A 21,312-nucleotide genomic window follows, 5' to 3' on the forward strand; every position below is an offset into this window, starting at 1 on the left:
TAAAACTAAATAAAAAATAAATAGTCAAAATGAAAATTTTAATACATAAAAGATTAAAATGAAAATAACCACAAACTTTAAGGGCTAAGAATCCAAGAAATTCAGGTGAAGAAGATTTGAGAAAAATCCTATAAAATAACAAATGCTTTTCTTCTTAGTTATTTTTTTTATTCACTTATTTTCTTAATTTTGTGTTTTTCTTTCAGTCATGGGCGGGGCTCATGGCACATGAAGTTTACACAAAGGAAATTAGTTTAACCATGGATAATACTAAGGGGTGTTCACCAAACTGCAAAATTTGCACCAAAACCACCTATAAAATGGCATAATCGCACTGCAAGTAACAATGCATCATACCGCAAGTAACAGTGCACCACACTGTATGGTGCAATGCGGCTTGCGGTTTTATAATAAGAAAACCACACCACACCGTACTCTCTTTATATATTAATATATTTATTTATTTTTAATATTAAATATATTATTAATAGTTTAATAATCTTAGTTTTTTTTTTTTTAAGTTTGATAACCTTAGCAAGTGTTGACTAAGAAAGCCAGGCCAAAATAAAGAAATACTAGCTCAATAGTTTAAAACTTGACCTAAAATAAAGGGAAAAATATACCGACTTCAAACCATTCAAACAATAACTTATACACCACACCATATATGTGACTGCAAAAATAAGGTGCGGTGCGGTTATAGTTTTGACTAAACTCTAAATCGAACCACATTGCATCTCACCACATATATTACCGCAATGCGGTACAATTATGATTTTAACTAAACCGTACTGCAAAATGCGGTGCTAAAAGTAGCTCAAAATCGCACCGCATCATACCACGAACACCTCTAGATAATATCTTGGTGAACGTAAATTTAGTTTTAACTTTTAACTTTAAGAGGGTGGTAGATGTGCTAATTTAAAATTTTATCAAAACGCAAAGTGATAATTTTGACTAAAACAAATATTTAAGGTTTTCTTTAGAAACTTTCAACTTATAGCGTTCGTTTTTAATAATAAAAAGATGTTTATACATGATGATAACTCTTTTTTTTTTTATATATATATTATGGTGATTGTAGGTGAGGTGGATTATTAGAATAGTTAAAAATAAATAAATAATGTAGGTGATTAGGTTCAAAAAGAGTGCGAACTCTAATTTTTATCTTATCGGCCGAACACTACATACCAACCGAGAAATTAAATAGTTACAACTGAATAAGCAATGCTTGTCTTTAGACTAGAGTGTTGTCTTTATCTTTTGATACTAACGTGAACGTAGATTAAGATTTAAGAAGGAGATTTTATTTGCTATTTTATAAATTTCTCACAGCCATGCTGGCAAATAAGACTAAAACGAATATTTAGAGTGAAGAAATTGTAGATTTGGTGGATTAGTTAAGAAATAAGAATTGAGTTTGTCCATCTGATGAGTCATGCATGACCTATGAAACAATTTTGTGCTGCGAGGAACAACAGAACTGAAAATACAGAACTCTATTAAAAAACCAAGTTTCCAAACTGCTAAGTTCAAAAAAGAGAGAATAAATCAGCAGCAAGTTGGTACTCTTTGACTTTTGAGACCAGAGACATACCTACTCTCTTTTTTAGACTAATTCATGACACAACAGAACTATTTAACGTAGAATAATGTACATTTATTTTATTTGCATTTGTAGATTATGAGACAATTTCAACGTTTGATTTCTTTCAAGAGAAAAAATATAAATAATTCACAAGCTGCCTATGTTGATGTTCAAACATTGCCAAACTCATTCTTCAAAAAAAATTGAGAAACCAGCACAGCACTAAGTCTCAAACTAACTTTGGTTTATACGGAAAAAAAGAAAAAGAAAAAAGACATGGAGCTTGAACCGGCAGCGCATGGACCGGTGATAGCGGAGGTCGACATGGGTGCCGACTCATTCGCACCCACGGTGGTCCGAGCCACCGTGGTCCAGGCCTCAACTGTTTTCTACGACACCCCCGCCACACTAGGTCCCACTTCTTTACTCACTTGTTGTCAACTTTGGTAGTTTGGTTAATTGACTTACTTGGATATTGTTCACTTAATATTACTGTGGTGTCTCATCAAAAAAAATATATATATATATTACTGTGGTGTTTTGTTTTTTTCTTTAACCTGATGTAATTCTGTTGGCTCTGTTGGGTTTCCACTTTCTACTTTCTAAGAACATCATCGATTGTGAGTTTGTAACCGTGGAAGTCGAACGAAATTGATGAATATAATTTTCGATTATTTAGTTTCTTTCTATTTTTGTACATATTCTCAGCAATGAAGTGGACTAGTGGAGGGTGATTTCTTTTAATTTATTTAATAACTTATTATTATGGCATGTATGATTAAGAGAAGTTCTATCTATGTGTTCCATGTGACCCAGAATTCCCTTTTTGGAAATATTCACAAAACACAGTTGTTTCCTTATGTGGTATTGTTTTATGTAAAAATGCAATTCTAAATGTGAACACATATTATCAAATTGGTAACTCGGGGTTTATTTGACAGATGTTTAAATTTACACATAAAACAATATAAAGGGGTTAAGTGTTACTTTCAATTAATCATTGTGCATCCTTAGTGTAGTGATCACTCTACAAATATAAATGTTTGTGGGGTTTGGGAGGTAGGGCCGAGGTTTAAGTCTCTAGGAGAGAGTTTCACACACATATACACTTAGATTAGGCCAAAGTAGAAATTCTATCTTGTAAAAAAAAAAAAGTGTTACCTTCAAAATTTTAGGGGTTTTGTGTTTTACAGATTAATCACAAGGGGTTTTGTGTACTTATTTTTTTGGTGTGTGTGGCGGAGGTGGGGGGTTGAAATGGGATGTTGTTAGTAGTTCTAGTTTTAATTCTTTGATTGAATGTATAGATAAGGCTGAAAGGTTGCTAGCTAAAGCTGCCGAGCATGGAGCCCATCTAGTTGTGTTTCCAGAAGCATTTGTGGGTGGTTATCCACGAGGTACAAATTTCGGGATTACAATGGCGAGTCGAACAGCTAAGGGTAAAGAGGATTTCCACAAGTATCATGCTTCAGCCATTGATGTACCTGGTAAGACTCTGTGTCTAGGTTGATTTGCACTGATTGGATGGATTAATTATGAGTTAGAACATGGACTTGGCGAAATTTATTAGGCCACCTTGATCTAGTTGAATTTCAATGTGGATTGTAATTGATCTTGTGGAGGCATGACTTCAGATAATCAGATAACTTCTTATCAACTATTGGTTTTGATTAATTCTACAATTTGTTGAAGTGAAGAATATCATCTTCTGTTATTATTTTATTCCTATGAAGTCCTATTCTGGTTTAGCATTAGACAAATGATTGGTGAGTACTTTGGTGCTACAAAAAGAAATTGTGATTGTATGTCTTTCTTGGGTAGATCTAACATGACAAGTGCAAATAAGCTCTAACATCTCCTTCACCTATAAGAGTAAGGTGAAGTATGAAGTTGTGAATTCAGAACTCATTGGGTGTGTGTGTAATAATTACCAATATAAGAAAATCTAATATGGAAAGTTTCAACGACTATAAAATTTACCAGTTGAGCTAACTAGAATTCACATGTAAGTAATTTGTGAAAGGTCATAAAACAAACTAGATCTTTCGGGTTTTTTCTTGTAATTGCACCAAGAATGCAAGCTCTGAATCAGTTGGATTCAAAGTAGTTTAGGTAAGATGCATATCTTGATATGTTTATATAACTATATCATAATTGAAATGAAATCCTACCTATGATATAATGTAACCAAATTTCAACATTTTTGGATACTCAAATTCTATTATCTTTTCAACTAGGAGATGAAAGTTTGTTTTTTATGGTTTTCTTTCTGGCTGGACCTTACATCAACAAATTTTTATGCAATGCAAAATCATTCCCATATTAATGTGATAGAAATGTGTGTGCATGCATGTGCGCAAATGTGTGCCTGTAGAATTTTTCATCCCTTTTTATGAAGCTTTTTGTTGATGTATGGCAACTTAAGATCAAGTCATTTTGACCTCATGATAGTTGGAACTCAAGTCTTTTGAGTGATTTAAATGAAAAACATCAAGTTGCAGCAAAGAACAACAACAACAAAATTACCTATATTTTGTCATGCCATTTGGAGGCCTAAGTTAGATTTTAATGAGTCTATATAATAATAGGTATGTTTAGTTTTCACTGATTTATTTGCTACAATGTAGGCCCTGAAGTTGACCGTTTAGCAGTAATGGCTGGAAAGTATAAGGTATATTTGGTAATGGGTGTGATAGAGAGAGATGGATATACACTCTACTGTACTGTTCTGTTCTTTGATTCTCAAGGTTGTTACCTGGGAAAGCATCGGAAGCTTGTGCCAACAGCAATGGAGCGTAGTATTTGGGGATTTGGAGATGGATCGACAACTCCGGTCTTTGAAACTCCAATTGGAAAATTAGGCGCTGTCATTTGTTGGGAAAACAGAATGCCTCTTCTAAGGACAGCCATGTATGCTAAAGGTTAGTAATCTTTGATGCTTAATGCAACTCACATTAATAAGAACACTATGTCAATTTTTTTCATGCTGCGTTTTAACTCTTTCTTTACCTTCCTATAAGTTGGGAACTAATATAATATTTTGATTATTTATTTATGTATTTTGCAATGACTGAATGTTGGAAAGCTAAATTAGTATCAGGCCCGGAGCATAAGAATTTCAAGAAAGTTTTGTAGGCCACCCTGGTGGTCTAATGAAGAATTGTGTTTACAACCCCCCCCCCCTCCTCTCTCTCTCTCTCTCTCTCTCTCTCTCTCTTCCGTTTTTGTGTTGGATCCTAACTTGGTCCTAGGTATTCAAGCCTTCAAATAATGAAAATTTGATTATTATAGGGAGGGCCTGACTGTACTGGGCTCAAATTGGGAACAAGGTTTGGTTGAAAACCTTTAGAGACCAACCTCAATTGCCCAGGCTTTTACTGGAAGTAATTGTGACACATTTTTTTTAGCAATTTGTAATTTTCATATCTTCTCTCCCATCTTGGCATACTTTTTTATAGTCAAACAATAATACTTCATTGTCTTCTGTCAGTTGATTATGAGATGTATATTGTTAAATGATGTGCTGCCGCTCCTTGTATTTGCTTTGTTGAAGGCCCTCTAAATCCATTTTTGTTGAAAATGCTAAATGTGATAATCTATAATGTCTAAATGTCTCAACCTCTTTGATTGGTAGGGAGGCAGGCTAAACCCCCTACTTAAGATTCCATTCCTAAGGGGAATTTTCTGTTGTTGTGACGCTTTGGTTAGATGAACTACTCTACTATAAGCTACTTCTAGCTTCTATAGTGGCCCTTCCACTTGGTGTAGTTGTAGTTTTGTATTGGTAGCTCAAACAAAAACACCCAAATACTGGCCAGAACGGATATGTGTAATTATGTGATTTGCTTGGTACGTGAACATTATAGGTTTGTGTTCTTGTTGTGTGATGATTAGTTTTAGATCATCTTTTGATATCTTGACTTAATTTGTGCAACTATTTTTTGTTTAGGGGTTGAAATATATTGTGCACCTACGGCTGATCCCTCGAAAATATGGCAAGCATCAATGACCCACATTGCTCTTGAAGGTGGATGCTTTGTTTTATCAGCCAACCAATTCTGTCGAAGGAAAGATTACCCACCTGCTCCAGAATATGTATTTTCAGGCACAGAAGAGGACCTCACACCGGATTCTATTGTCTGTGCTGGAGGTAGTGTCATTATATCACCATCAGGGACTGTTCTAGCCGGACCAAATTATGATGAGGAGGCTTTCATCTCAGCAGATCTAGGTATGCCACTATTATCTACTATCTATACTTTCCTTAACTTTTCACTCTGGTAGTTTCTCTATGTAGCATTATTCATGAAAAATCTACATAGATGAATAATTTTATTAGCACTTGATATAAAATTCTCTATATTTTTTGAACCATAAAATTACCATTGGATAATCTCTCTCTCCTTAGTTTCCAATTGATAAAAAGTATTCAAGTGAATGGGGCATGAAGAAACCATCTAAAATGATGCTATATAGACTGAATGTTGGGATGCAACCAAAGGAGACCAAAAAAAATCATCTACAATGCATGCTATGCTTTGCTTCCTTCATCTTTTATATTTTTTAATATTCCATTCTCCATTAATAGATAGTAATATTAATAGGGACCGTTGCCCTTGCTATGGATCCAAGCCTTTTCCATATATACGAGAAAATATATATATTGTGTTTTTGGTTTGATACTCAAGCTCTAAATTTTGATAATGAAAAAAAAAAAATGTATATGATGTAGATCTTGGAGAAATTGCGCGGGAGAAATTTGGTTTTGATGTGGTTGGACACTATTCAAGGCCTGAAGTACTAAGTTTGATTGTGAGGGACCATCCAACACGGCCAGTTACTTTCACATCAACATCAGAGAAAACAGATGGCCCTCGTTAAGTAATTGTAATTTTTGCCAGCCAACAATTATTACACTTCCACAAAATGTAGGCTTTGTTATCAATAATTGGAACACATAGTTGTCAAAATATGAATATCTTTTTTTCTTTTTTTCTTTCGGTATTATGTATCGTATTGTATTGTTGTATCATAGGATACACAAACAATTAATAAAATTTATAAGAAATTATAAATATACATATATAAAGGATATATTCATAATGAATTTTGAATATATTTAATTAATGACTGATTTATTTATCACTTATGTAATAATATTTAGCAAATTGACTTAATAAATCTAACTAGCATGTGTTTATAACACACATTCAAATTGGTTAAATTTAAAAGTGATAATACATTGCAAATAGCCCAAAATAATAATTTCTTTTCATCATATCACCTAATCAAATCCATCTAAGTCAATGCTATCATCATGTTCATCATTTTGCAAACTTATTTCTTCATTGAAATTAATCATCAACATTTACTACTTGTTGTTTTATTTTAATAATTTTTTTAAAAAAAAATTCTTTTTGGCATACTAGTTTCTTAGGCTTATAATAATAATGAAAAAAATATAAAATAATTATATTGTCAATTAATACCTTATTCATATTATAGAAATAAATTTTGTAAATATGAAAGTGAAGTGTAAGTATGTAGTCCAAATTTTGTAGAAAAAAAAAAAAAAAAAAACTTATGAGCATGTTATTTTATTAGGCTAAATTAAGTAACCTAATAATTTTGTGTTAAAAACTAGTCTAATAACTTCTTAATTCAAATAAAAGTACAAATTTTAACCCAAAAAAAAAAAAAAACCTATTTTAAAGCAGTTGGCTATGATTTTACGATACAATACAATTCATACGATATATACATTATATTGTACAATTCATGAGCACTTACAATACACACTTACGATATAAAACTTTTTACATACGATATGATATTGACAACTATGTTGTGACACTAGTTTTGACATCTTATTACTGTTTGTGGTCATTGTTGTATCTTGAGAAGTTAGTATGAAAAAGCAAAAAGAAAAAAAAAATTGAACAAGATTTGGTCTCTGAAATTTGGTTCCTAAGGAAACCAGATTTGTTATTAGTGGTTACTATCTTGTACTCATTTCTTATCTCGCATTTGGTCCCCCCCTCATTTGTCCCATGAGTTAGGGATAAAAAATAAAAAAATAAAAAAATCTTTTTAATATTGTAGTATAGAAAGTGTAACATTTTCATTAGTTTAGAAAAGGGGAAAAAAGAAGAAGAAGAAGAAGAGCTTTTTAAAGTTTAAGGATGAAAAATAAAATTTATGCAAATTTAGAGATGAAAACAATACTTTAGCCTAAAAGATATGGTCAAGTCAAGTTGTCAATTGGGATTTTCTTAAACTCGACATTTGACCTGTAGGGATAAAAGCCCAAAATCATATATCAAGTCTTGGGCTTTGTCTGAGGACATTGAATGGTCCAAGGAGGGACAAATAGTTATGAGAGTGTGATGTCCCAATTTGATTGATTATGTGATGTGTGTGGGTGTATGATGAGTCTCACATCGGGTATTTACTAGGTTGAACTGAGTTTTATTAACAATTGTAAGGAACTTCAATTGTGACTAATCCTTTTGAGGTATAGCACAGATGTGGCTAGCGCTTTTCCTTAAATCGTTACATATGGTATCAGAGCCGGCCTGGTAATCTCATGTGGGCTCAGAGACACTACCCCACAAAGTGGGCCCTAACGAGGACGTTAGAGATTTAAGTGGGGGAGATTGTGATGCCCCAATTTGATTGATTGTGTAATGTATGTGGGTGTGTGATGAGTCCCACATCGGGTATTTACTGGGTTGAACTGGGTTTTATTAACAACTGTAAGGAGTCTCAATTGTGACTAGTCCTTTTGAGATATAGCGCAGATATGGCTAGCGTTTTTCCTTGGGTCATTACAGAGGGGTTCCAATTTAAAGTCTTATGAGTAAGGAATGAATGGAAGGTGGTTCGAGGAGAAACTCCTCCTCGGATATGATGAATGCAGCTCAAGTATATATTCTAGCAATTAGAGTGACCCTCCAAGAAGTTCCAGTGATAGGTACGTGCCTCATGAATATACGAGAAGGAAGGAAACCCAAAAATATCTAAGGGAAAGCTGTTACCACCACATTAAATGCACCACAGCTACTTTTCTGGCCGCATTAATGTGGAGAAGACTCCTAAACAGTACTGTCTTGGCTACTACAACTCACAGAAAGTCAAAGAGGATGTCTGATGGGACAGACACTCATGTAAGGACTTAAATGATCAACAAGTGTAGGATCAAGATGGTTCAAAGGGAGTTATATAATGTGAGAGACCCTCTATGAGATAAGGATCAGAAAAATAGAGAAAGAAGACTGTAGCCATCAGAACTATACTTGTACCCAATTGTAATTGATTTGTATGACAAAATATCTCATCGGACAGTGAATTCATTCAGCTCTATTTTCCTTGTTCTTGCTTGATTACTTTTAAATCCATACTAACTGTTGTCAAAATTCATTAGGACCTATTTTTTCGACCCACTCTCTACAAATTTATTGTATTGAACTCACTAGGTCAAGATCTCATACATCTTGAACTTGGGCTACAAAACGTGTCCCTACATGACCTATAACCTGTTTTTTAGATATAAAAGTCATTCATAAGGACACGTTTAGTAGACTGTAATAAATACTGTAATGTAATAGACATTCCTATGGCATAATTATTCAGTTGTTTAGTTATGTTTTTATTACAATAAATAGTTGTTCCTTATGAATAGTTATTCTTCAAAATGAGAAATAATTATTTCTTATCAAAAGTACTGAATATCTATTCCTTCATCTTATGTAATAACTTTTTAAAAAATTTTCCTAAAAAGCTATTAGTTGCCACATATTCAAAAGGAAAGAAAATAAATTTTCCTTATTGTTAATTATTAGCTCTATTTCGAACACCCTAAAATAAGTGTATTTTAAGAAATTTGACTTAAAAATGATTTAATTACACCATCTTTTTATACCCTACTAAATTGTGGATGTATATTCAGGATTCTATTCCTAAATAGTCACCAAACTAGTGAATAGTAATATTTATTACATTCCAACTTAATGTATTTGTTGTAATACTTATTCTTATTTCCATGTAATAATAATTACAGTGTACTAAACGTGCCCTAAGTGTTTGGGCTAAACCAACTTAGGTCGTGTTGAGTTTATGAGTCAATGATATGACAATAAACTAATTTTTTATTTTGGTTATTTGCCATGTCAACAATTTTTATCCAAGAGATGACAGTAGAGATTAAATTAAAATGTTATGGATCAAATTCACACAATTAAAATGTTAGAGATTAAAATGAAATATAGTATAAAAGAGTATGAACCAAATATATAGACCATCCTATTCAATTCTCTATATAAAATTTACCATAATTTTAATTAATATTATTTTTTAAAATATATATATAATGCGTCTAATTAACTTCCATTTGATTAATATTACATAATTTTATTTAAAAAAAAAAAAAAAAAAAAAAAAAAAAAAAAAAAAACTCCACATAAATCTTTCGGTCATATGCGCCCAATTATGTTGAGCTGGCCGTGGCCAAGTGACTAGATTCATGGTCTCTCGCAAGAAAGACAAGAACGAGTGACAGGTAGGGAATTTTTATATCCCATTATCGAAAAAAAAAAAAACAAAAAAACAAAACAAAACAAAGAAAGAGAGAAGAAATCAGCGGCAAGCGGATACTCTTGGACTCTTGAGACAAGCAGACAGGCGAAGTAGACAACGAAAAGAAGACATGGCGCTTGTACCCGCAGCACACGGACCGGTGTTCGCGGAGGTCGACATGGGTGTCGACTCGTCCGCACCCACGGTGGTCCGAGCCACCGTGGTCCAGGCCTCAACTGTTTTCTACGACACCCCCGCCACTCTAGGTCCCACTTCTTTACTCACTTGTTGTCACCTTTGGTTAATTGAATTACTTGGATACTGTTCATTCAATACTACTCTGTGTGTGTGTGTTTTTCTCTTTAACCTGAAATAATTATGTTGTCTCTGTTGGGTTTCTACTTTCTAAAAACATCATCAATTGTGAGTTTGTGACTGTGGTCTCTGGGAAATGAAGAGAATTTTAATCTGTGTGTTCCATGTGAGCCATAATTCATTTTTTGGAAAAATACACAAAACCCAGTTGTTTCCTTATGTGGTATTGTTTTATGTGAAAATGCAATTCTAAATATGGACACGTATCATCAAATTGGCAATTCAGGGTTTATTTGACAGATGTTTAAATTTACACATAAAACAATATCAAGGGGGTTAAGTGTTACGTTCAAAATTTGATGGGGGGTTTTGTGTTTTAAGGATTAATCACATGGGGTTTTGTTTTGTGTACTTGTCTTTTGGTGTATGTGTGTGGTGGGGGGTTGAGATGGGATGTTGTTAGTGGTTCTGGCTTTAATTTTCTGATTGAATGTTTAGATAAGGCTGAAAGGTTGCTGGCTGAAGCTGCCGGGTATGGAGCCCAGCTGGTTGTGTTTCCAGAAGCATTTGTGGGTGGTTATCCGCGAGGTTCAAATTTTGGCGTTACAATTGGGAACCGAACAGCAAAGGGTAAAGAGGAGTTCCGCAAGTACCATGCTTCAGCCATTGATGTACCTGGTAAGACTCCGTGTCCAGGTTGATTTGCACTGATTGGATGCATTGATTATGAGTTAGAACCTGGATTTGATGAAATTAATTAGGCCACCTTGATCTGGTTGAATGTCAGTGTGGATTGTAATTGAATCGTTGATCTTGTGGAAGCATGACTTCAGATAATCAGATAACTTCTTATTACCTATTGGTTGTAATTAATTCAACAATTTGTTGAAGTGAAGAATATCATCTTCTGTTATTCTTTTATTCTTATGAAGTCCTATTCTGATTTAGCATTGGAGTAATGATTGGTGAGTACTTTGGTGTAACAAAAAGAAATTGTGATTGTATGACTTTCTTGGGTAGATCTAACATGACAAGTGCGAATGAGCTCTAACTCAAATAGCATCTCCTTCACCTATAAGAGTAAGGTGAAGTATGAAGTTGTGACTTCAGAACTCATCAGGTGTGTGTGTGTGTAATGACCAATATAAGAAAATCTAATATGGAAAGTTTATACCTATTTAAATGGATTCTTTTCTTTCTCAAGGAACTTTGATTTTCATTTGTATTTGGTGTGAAGAGATGTGAGTACTCAGTCTCTTAGACGACAACATGTATCATTGTATTGTTATTGTGGTATTTTTTTATAGATTGATGCCAATTATGACTAATGACCGATGTTTCCCAAAAAAGATCATTCGTAAAACTGAGTTTGTTGTAATCTTTTTATTTTGCTTTGATAGAGACTATAGATTTTCAACCTATGGGGTCTGCTTTATGATGATTGTATTTTATCATCAGGTTAAGACGCCAATTGGTTTTATAGTGTATCCGGAGTTCGAACCCCAAATCTCTAATTCAACGACTAGAAACTTTACCAGTTGAGCTAACTAGAATCCACTTGCAAGTAATTTGTGAAAGATCATAAAAAAAAAAACTAGATCTTTTGGGTTTTTTACTGTAATTGCATCAAGAATGCAAGTTCTGAATCGGTTGGATTCAAAGTAGTTTAGGTAAGATGCATATTTGGATATGTTTATATAACTATATCATAATTGAAATGAAATCCTACCTATTATATAACGTAACCAAATTTCAACATTTTTGGATACTCAAATTCCATTATCTTTTCAATTTTTTTATTTATTTTTTTTTTACGATTTTCTTTCTGGCTGAACCTTACATCAACAAATTTTTATGCAATGCAAAATCATTCCCATATTAATGTAATGGAAAAGTGTGTGTGTGTGCACGCGCATGTGTGCAGGTGTGTGACTGTGGAATTTTTCATCCCTTTTTATGAAGCTTTTTGTTGATGTATGGCAACTTAAGATAAAGTCATTTTGACCTCATGATAGTTGGAATTCAGGTCTTTTCAGTGATTTAAATGAAAAACATCAAGTTGCAGCATAGAACAACAACAAAAAATTACCTATACTTTCTTTGTCATGCCATTTGGAGGCCTAAATTAGATTTTAACGAGTCCATATAATTATAGGTATGTTTAGTTTTCATTGATTTATTTGATACAATGTAGGTCCTGAAGTTGACCGGTTAGCAGCAATGGCTGGAAAGTATAAGGTGTATCTGGTAATGGGTGTGATAGAAAGAGATGGATATACACTCTACTGTACTGTTCTGTTCTTTGATTCTCAAGGTCGTTACTTGGGAAAGCATCGGAAAGTTATGCCAACAGCATTGGAGCGTATCATCTGGGGATTTGGAGATGGATCGACAATTCCAGTCTTTGAAACTCCAATTGGAAAATTAGGCGCTGCCATTTGTTGGGAAAACAGAATGCCTCTTCTAAGGACTGCCATGTATGCTAAAGGTTAGTAATTTTTGATGCTTAATGCAATTCACATTAATAAGAACACTACCTCAATTTTTTTCAAGCTGCTTTTTAACCCTTTCTTTACATTCCTATCAGTTGGGAATTAATATAATATTTTGATTATTTATTTATGTATTTTGCTATGACTGAATGTTGGAGAGCTAAATTGATATCAGGCCAGGAGCATAAAAATTTCAAGAAAGTTGTAGGCCACCCTGGTTGTCCAATGAAGAATGGTGTTTACAGCACCCCCCTCCCCTTTTCTCTCTCTCTCTCTCTCTTCCGTTTTTGTGTTGGATCCTAACTTGGTCCTAGGTATTCAAGCCTTCAAATAAAAATTTGATTATTATAGGGAGGGCCTGACTGTGCTGGGCTCAAATTGGCAACAAGGTTTGGTTTTTCACCTTTAGAGACCAACCTCAGTTGCCCAGGCTCATGCTGAAAGTACTTGTGACATGTTTTTTAGCAATTTGTGATTTTCATATCTTCGCTCCAATCTTGGCATACTTTTTTATGGTCAAACAATAATACTTCATTGTCTTCTGTCAGCTGATTATGAGATGTATGTTGTTAAATGATGTGCTGCCGCTCCTTGTAATTGCTTTGTTGAAGGCCATCTGAATCAATTTTTGTTGAAAATGCTAACTGTGATAATCTGTAATGTCTAAATGTTATGTGATTTTCTTGGCGGAAATTATAGCGTTATGTTCTTGTTGCACGATGATTAGTTTTAGATCATCTTTTGGTATCTTGGTTTAATCTATGCAATTTTTGTTTAGGGGTTGAAATATACTGTGCACCTACAGCTGATTCCAGGGAAATATGGCAAGCATCAATGACCCATATTGCTCTTGAGGGTGGATGTTTTGTTTTATCAGCCAACCAATTCTGTCGAAGGAAAGATTACCCACCCCCTCCAGAATATGTATTTTCAGGCACAGAAGAGGACCTCACGCCGGATTCTGTTGTCTGTGCTGGAGGTAGTGTCATTATATCACCATCAGGGACTGTTCTGGCAGGACCAAATTATGATGGGGAGGCACTCATCTCAGCAGATCTAGGTATGCCACTATTATCTACTATCTGTACTTTCCTGAACTTTTCACTCTGGTAGTTTCTCTTTGTAGCATTATTCATGAAAAATCTACATAGATGAATAATTTTATCAGAGCTTGAGATAAAATTCTCTATATTTTTTTAACCTTAAAATTACCATTGGATAATCTCTCTCTCCTTAGTTTTCAATTGATCAAAAGTATTCAACTGAAAAGGGCATGAAGAAACCATCTAAAATGATGCTATATAGACTGAATTATGGGATGCAACCAAAGGAGACCAAAAAAAAATCATCTAGAATGCATGCTATACTTTGCTTCCTTCATCTTTTATATTTTTTAATATCCCATTCTCCATTAATAGACAGTAATATTAATAGGGACTGTTGCCCTTGCTATGGATTCCAAGCCTTTCCCATAACAATGTCTTTAAATTCTGTGTGTGTGTGTGTGTATATATTTGGAAATTTTGAAAATCATGCATGTACTTGATGGGTCATGAAACCACAATCTCACCCCTAGTCTTCCATTTACTCTTATAACGGAGGGAGGTACCGTTTGAGTTGAGCCCCTTGGATTCTTTTTTGCGTATAGACTTTTCTTAGTTTGTTTTCCCATTTTAAGAAGTACTCTTTAAGAAAACATTAGAAGTGAAGTAGTATTAAAAAATGAGAGTCTGTTTGTAAGTGGAAATATGATATAAGGTGAAATATAATGTTAAGGAATGAAAAGCAAACATTTTTGCAATCTCAGTCCAACCTGCTATGCTTCTTTAAATGAGCTGGTGCAACAAAAGGAAGCTATCACATGGTTCAGATGTGGGTGTTTTATTTCTTGTTTATCCATTCAGTTGTGCTTTTGGTTTGAGACTCAAGCTCTAAATTTTGATAATGAAAAAAAAAATGATGCAGATCTTGGAGAAATAGCACGGGCAAAATTTGATTTTGATGTGGTTGGACACTATTCAAGGCCTGAAGTACTAAGCTTGATTGTGAGGGACCACCCAACACAACCGGTTACTTTCACATCAACATCAGAGAAAACTGATGGCCCTCATAAGTAATTGTAATTTTTGCCAGCCAGCAATTAGTGTACTCCCGCAAAATGTAGGCTTTGTGAATTGTCATCAATAATTGGGATTAGTTTTGACGTCTGTATTACTGTCTCTGGTCATTGTTGTATCTTGAGGTGTTTATATGAAGAAAAAAAAATGTAATTTGAACAAAATTTGGTCTCCTTATTACAGGCCAAAAAGAAAACTTAGTTGTGTGAGACTACTCTCGCTTCCTAGAAGTGATGTGTAAGTATCTCATAATCACCCTAAGCTCAATGGTTACTGCCCTGGACTCATTTCCTATATCGCATCATTCAAACTTAGTCTGCCTGCCTCATTTCTGTCCGCTCCACACTCTTTGATCTTTCCCTCACCATTCATGAGTTCACCGTACTATTCCCCAGATAACAAGGACATACGGGCTGCAGGTGCTTGTTTGGCATTGGCTTATAAGCCAGTTTTTTAGCTTTTATGTGTAACTTTTTAAAACTTTACTTTTCGAAGTATATGTATATTTTAACATACTTTCAGTAAATAGTTTTCAGTAAATAGCTAAATAAGTTTTTATCAAACAGACATAAGTGTCTTTGTTAAAAGTTGAGACTTTGTAGAGAACATTTCGTTGTAGGGAAGGCCAGTTCCCCCTCATTTGTCTTGTTGCAGATGTAGACCCGCTGGATCCTCATTTGTCTTGTTGCAGTTGCAGATGTAGACCCGCTGGATTTAGTAGGAGGTGGTTCACTGTCACATTATTCCTTTGCAACCCCTAACATGTGTTTTTTCTATAGTTTAGGGGTGAATTTTTTTTTTTTCTTTTTAATGTTGAAGGATAGAAAGTGTAACATTTTCATTAGTTTAGCAAAGAAAAAATGAATTTTAAAAGTTTATGGATAAAAAGTAAAACCCAACATAGCCCGTTTTTTAGACACAAAAACCTATTGATGAGCAGCCCACCCATTTGAAACCATTCATAAGTGTTTGGGCCTAACTGACTCAAGTTGTGTTAAGTTTACTGTGTCCTTAACCAGCCCTAATGGTCAATGATCTTGACAAATAAACGTATAAAAAGAAAAAGGAGACGTTGATACACAAAAAGAACACTTCTTTTTGCACACATTTCTTTAGGGACAAGAGGATATCTATCTTCTTGGACCTTCGCCAACATGTTGCCTATATTTGTTTGGTTGAATGTGAGTGAGAGTGCCTGCTAATAGCCAAGTGATCTCTCCTCACCTCAACTTCTATCAAGTTCAAACATTTCATTCAATGACCCCGCAGCAATATTCATTGCACTGCTTCTTGCGCATTTCTTGACACTGCATTGCATGGTCTACATGACACACTAAGACATGAATTACCCTATATTACAATAGGGAATGGAATTTAGATCTTAAGATCTTTCCATTGGAAATACTAGAAGGTACCAACCAGTTGAACTACAATGCTCTAAGACACCAATTACCTTTTCATCCCTTGTTTTTGCTATTCCTTAATGTCTTACTCTTACCATTATTGCCCAACTAACTCAATTAAGTAACACTTGTTTTTTTTTTTTTAAGTGAGTTTTGGCCCCATGGGGGGAAATCATTTGCAATACTTTTCAAGCTGCATATGATGTCATATCCACCCTTGACATGGTCGCCTATATTGAATACATGTACATTATTGGACTCTTAAAAACTTTGTTTTAAAAAAACACTAAAAAAATTTGTTAGATTAAACTCACATGCATGATGATACTAAATTAAGACAATAGAGAATATCTTCTAAATCATAGAATCGATAATAATATACACAACATTGACTAATAGCGTGCCTCTGCCTACAAAACAAGGAACATCTACCATTCTAATCAAATGTTAGCCTGACTACATGTTGGGGTCGACCTGGCAAAGCCACTTGTAGATGCTAAACATATCTATCTGCATCATGGTGTGCAATCATGTACTTCAAAGCGGTTGGACTCATCTATTGGAATTTGGGTTTAGTAAACTCATAAACTGTACTTAAAATAAATCTCTGGCTTGGCAAAAAGTAAAATGCATTTTCTTAAAAGTAATCAGTTCTTCAAAATTTGATTTGGGAGGTCTAATTTTCTCTCTTGAATATGCGCATCACTCTTCATTGTTTCCTTTCATGTTTCTTATATTTCTAAGACAAATTCGAAAATTCCATTTGGCAGAGTAATCAGGAAGGTGAGGTACTTGTTTTGGCGCCAAGAAAGGTCAGGTATCAAGAATTACAAATGGAGCAAAATAAACATGAAAGGAAACAATGAAGAGTGATGCGCATATTCAAGAGAGAAAATTAGACCTCCCAAATCAAATTTTGAAGAACTGATTACTTTTAAGAAAATGCATTTTACTTTTTGCCAAGCCAGAGATTTATTTTAAGTACAGTTTATGAGTTTACTAAACCCAAATTCCAATAGATGAGTCCAACCGCTTTGAAGTACATGATTGCACACCATGATGCAGATAGATATGTTTAGCATCTACAAGTGGCTTTGCCAGGTCGACCCCAACATGTAGTCAGGCTAACATTTGATTAGAATGGTAGATGTTCCTTGTTTTGTAGGCAGAGGCACGCTATTAGTCAATGTTGTGTATATTATTATCGATTCTATGATTTAGAAGATATTCTCTATTGTCTTAATTTAGTATCATCATGCATGTGAGTTTAATCTAACAAATTTTTTTAGTGTTTTTTTAAAACAAAGTTTTTAAGAGTCCAATAATGTACATGTATTCAATATAGGCGACCATGTCAAGGGTGGATATGACATCATATGCAGCTTGAAAAGTATTGCAAATGATTTCCCCCCATGGGGCCAAAACTCACTTAAAAAAAAAAAAACAAGTGTTACTTAATTGAGTTAGTTGGGCAATAATGGTAAGAGTAAGACATTAAGGAATAGCAAAAACAAGGGATGAAAAGGTAATTGGTGTCTTAGAGCATTGTAGTTCAACTGGTTGGTACCTTCTAGTATTTCCAATGGAAAGATCTTAAGATCTAAATTCCATTCCCTATTGTAATATAGGGTAATTCATGTCTTAGTGTGTCATGTAGACCATGCAATGCAGTGTCAAGAAATGCGCAAGAAGCAGTGCAATGAATATTGCTGCGGGGTCATTGAATGAAATGTTTGAACTTGATAGAAGTTGAGGTGAGGAGAGATCACTTGGCTATTAGCAGGCACTCTCACTCACATTCAACCAAACAAATATAGACAACATGTTGGCGAAGGTCCAAGAAGATAGATATCCTCTTGTCCCTAAAGAAATGTGTGCAAAAAGAAGTGTTCTTTTTGTGTATCAACGTCTCCTTTTTCTTTTTATACGTTTATTTGTCAAGATCATTGACCATTAGGGCTGGTTAAGGACACAGTAAACTTAACACAACTTGAGTCAGTTAGGCCCAAACACTTATGAATGGTTTCAAATGGGTGGGCTGCTCATCAATAGGTTTTTGTGTCTAAAAAACGGGCTATGTTGGGTTTTACTTTTTATCCATAAACTTTTAAAATTCATTTTTTCTTTGCTAAACTAATGAAAATGTTACACTTTCTATCCTTCAACATTAAAAAGAAAAAAAAAAAATTCACCCCTAAACTATAGAAAAAACACATGTTAGGGGTTGCAAAGGAATAATGTGACAGTGAACCACCTCCTACTAAATCCAGCGGGTCTACATCTGCAACTGCAACAAGACAAATGAGGATCCAGCGGGTCTACATCTGCAACAAGACAAATGAGGGGGAACTGGCCTTCCCTACAACGAAATGTTCTCTACAAAGTCTCAACTTTTAACAAAGACACTTATGTCTGTTTGATAAAAACTTATTTAGCTATTTACTGAAAACTATTTACTGAAAGTATGTTAAAATATACATATACTTCGAAAAGTAAAGTTTTAAAAAGTTACACATAAAAGCTAAAAAACTGGCTTATAAGCCAATGCCAAACAAGCACCTGCAGCCCGTATGTCCTTGTTATCTGGGGAATAGTACGGTGAACTCATGAATGGTGAGGGAAAGATCAAAGAGTGTGGAGCGGACAGAAATGAGGCAGGCAGACTAAGTTTGAATGATGCGATATAGGAAATGAGTCCAGGGCAGTAACCATTGAGCTTAGGGTGATTATGAGATACTTACACATCACTTCTAGGAAGCGAGAGTAGTCTCACACAACTAAGTTTTCTTTTTGGCCTGTAATAAGGAGACCAAATTTTGTTCAAATTACATTTTTTTTTCTTCATATAAACACCTCAAGATACAACAATGACCAGAGACAGTAATACAGACGTCAAAACTAATCCCAATTATTGATGACAATTCACAAAGCCTACATTTTGCGGGAGTACACTAATTGCTGGCTGGCAAAAATTACAATTACTTATGAGGGCCATCAGTTTTCTCTGATGTTGATGTGAAAGTAACCGGTTGTGTTGGGTGGTCCCTCACAATCAAGCTTAGTACTTCAGGCCTTGAATAGTGTCCAACCACATCAAAATCAAATTTTGCCCGTGCTATTTCTCCAAGATCTGCATCATTTTTTTTTTCATTATCAAAATTTAGAGCTTGAGTCTCAAACCAAAAGCACAACTGAATGGATAAACAAGAAATAAAACACCCACATCTGAACCATGTGATAGCTTCCTTTTGTTGCACCAGCTCATTTAAAGAAGCATAGCAGGTTGGACTGAGATTGCAAAAATGTTTGCTTTTCATTCCTTAACATTATATTTCACCTTATATCATATTTCCACTTACAAACAGACTCTCATTTTTTAATACTACTTCACTTCTAATGTTTTCTTAAAGAGTACTTCTTAAAATGGGAAAACAAACTAAGAAAAGTCTATACGCAAAAAAGAATCCAAGGGGCTCAACTCAAACGGTACCTCCCTCCGTTATAAGAGTAAATGGAAGACTAGGGGTGAGATTGTGGTTTCATGACCCATCAAGTACATGCATGATTTTCAAAATTTCCAAATATACACACACACACACACAGAATTTAAAGACATTGTTATGGGAAAGGCTTGGAATCCATAGCAAGGGCAACAGTCCCTATTAATATTACTGTCTATTAATGGAGAATGGGATATTAAAAAATATAAAAGATGAAGGAAGCAAAGTATAGCATGCATTCTAGATGATTTTTTTTTGGTCTCCTTTGGTTGCATCCCATAATTCAGTCTATATAGCATCATTTTAGATGGTTTCTTCATGCCCTTTTCAGTTGAATACTTTTGATCAATTGAAAACTAAGGAGAGAGAGATTATCCAATGGTAATTTTAAGGTTAAAAAAATATAGAGAATTTTATCTCAAGCTCTGATAAAATTATTCATCTATGTAGATTTTTCATGAATAATGCTACAAAGAGAAACTACCAGAGTGAAAAGTTCAGGAAAGTACAGATAGTAGATAATAGTGGCATACCTAGATCTGCTGAGATGAGTGCCTCCCCATCATAATTTGGTCCTGCCAGAACAGTCCCTGATGGTGATATAATGACACTACCTCCAGCACAGACAACAGAATCCGGCGTGAGGTCCTCTTCTGTGCCTGAAAATACATATTCTGGAGGGGGTGGGTAATCTTTCCTTCGACAGAATTGGTTGGCTGATAAAACAAAACATCCACCCTCAAGAGCAATATGGGTCATTGATGCTTTCCATATTTCCCTGGAATCAGCTGTAGGTGCACAGTATATTTCAACCCCTAAACAAAAATTGCATAGATTAAACCAAGATACCAAAAGATGATCTAAAACTAATCATCGTGCAACAAGAACATAACGCTATAATTTCCGCCAAGAAAATCACATAACATTTAGACATTACAGATTATCACAGTTAGCATTTTCAACAAAAATTGATTCAGATGGCCTTCAACAAAGCAATTACAAGGAGCGGCAGCACATCATTTAACAACATACATCTCATAATCAGCTGACAGAAGACAATGAAGTATTATTGTTTGACCATAAAAAAGTATGCCAAGATTGGAGCGAAGATATGAAAATCACAAATTGCTAAAAAACATGTCACAAGTACTTTCAGCATGAGCCTGGGCAACTGAGGTTGGTCTCTAAAGGTGAAAAACCAAACCTTGTTGCCAATTTGAGCCCAGCACAGTCAGGCCCTCCCTATAATAATCAAATTTTTATTTGAAGGCTTGAATACCTAGGACCAAGTTAGGATCCAACACAAAACAAAAAGTAAAATGC

General features: G+C 34.5%; 3 protein-coding genes across 3 annotated transcripts; 2 read left to right on the forward strand and 1 right to left on the reverse strand.

Moving 5' to 3' along the window:
• The first annotated feature begins 1,779 nt into the window (after positions 1 to 1,779).
• Positions 1,780 to 6,634, forward strand: LOC115978888 (bifunctional nitrilase/nitrile hydratase NIT4B-like). Its single transcript, XM_031100779.1, has 5 exons — positions 1,780 to 2,000; positions 2,896 to 3,075; positions 4,216 to 4,509; positions 5,538 to 5,819; positions 6,321 to 6,634. The coding sequence occupies exons 1-5, from the start codon at positions 1,865 to 1,867 to the stop codon at positions 6,467 to 6,469; spliced, it is 1,041 nt and encodes a 346-aa protein (XP_030956639.1). The 5' UTR covers positions 1,780 to 1,864; the 3' UTR covers positions 6,470 to 6,634.
• Positions 6,635 to 10,110: 3,476 nt separating this feature from the next.
• LOC115978896 (bifunctional nitrilase/nitrile hydratase NIT4B) lies at positions 10,111 to 15,380 on the forward strand. The gene is made up of 5 exons (XM_031100790.1): positions 10,111 to 10,428; positions 10,976 to 11,155; positions 12,672 to 12,965; positions 13,748 to 14,029; positions 14,935 to 15,380. Exons 1-5 carry the CDS (start codon positions 10,293 to 10,295, stop codon positions 15,084 to 15,086), a joined length of 1,044 nt encoding a protein of 347 aa, XP_030956650.1. The 5' UTR covers positions 10,111 to 10,292; the 3' UTR covers positions 15,087 to 15,380.
• Positions 15,381 to 19,173: 3,793 nt separating this feature from the next.
• Positions 19,174 to 20,859, reverse strand: LOC115978910 (bifunctional nitrilase/nitrile hydratase NIT4A-like; the record flags this gene model as incomplete). Its single annotated transcript, XM_031100827.1, has 2 exons — positions 19,174 to 19,619; positions 20,523 to 20,859. Coding segments are annotated over 2 exons (489 nt in total), but the record flags the coding sequence as incomplete, so codon positions are not given.
• Positions 20,860 to 21,312: the final 453 nt, after the last annotated feature.

Source organism: Quercus lobata, chromosome 1 (assembly GCF_001633185.2).
Source record: "Quercus lobata isolate SW786 chromosome 1, ValleyOak3.0 Primary Assembly, whole genome shotgun sequence".
NCBI classification, from domain to species: domain Eukaryota; kingdom Viridiplantae; phylum Streptophyta; class Magnoliopsida; order Fagales; family Fagaceae; genus Quercus; species Quercus lobata.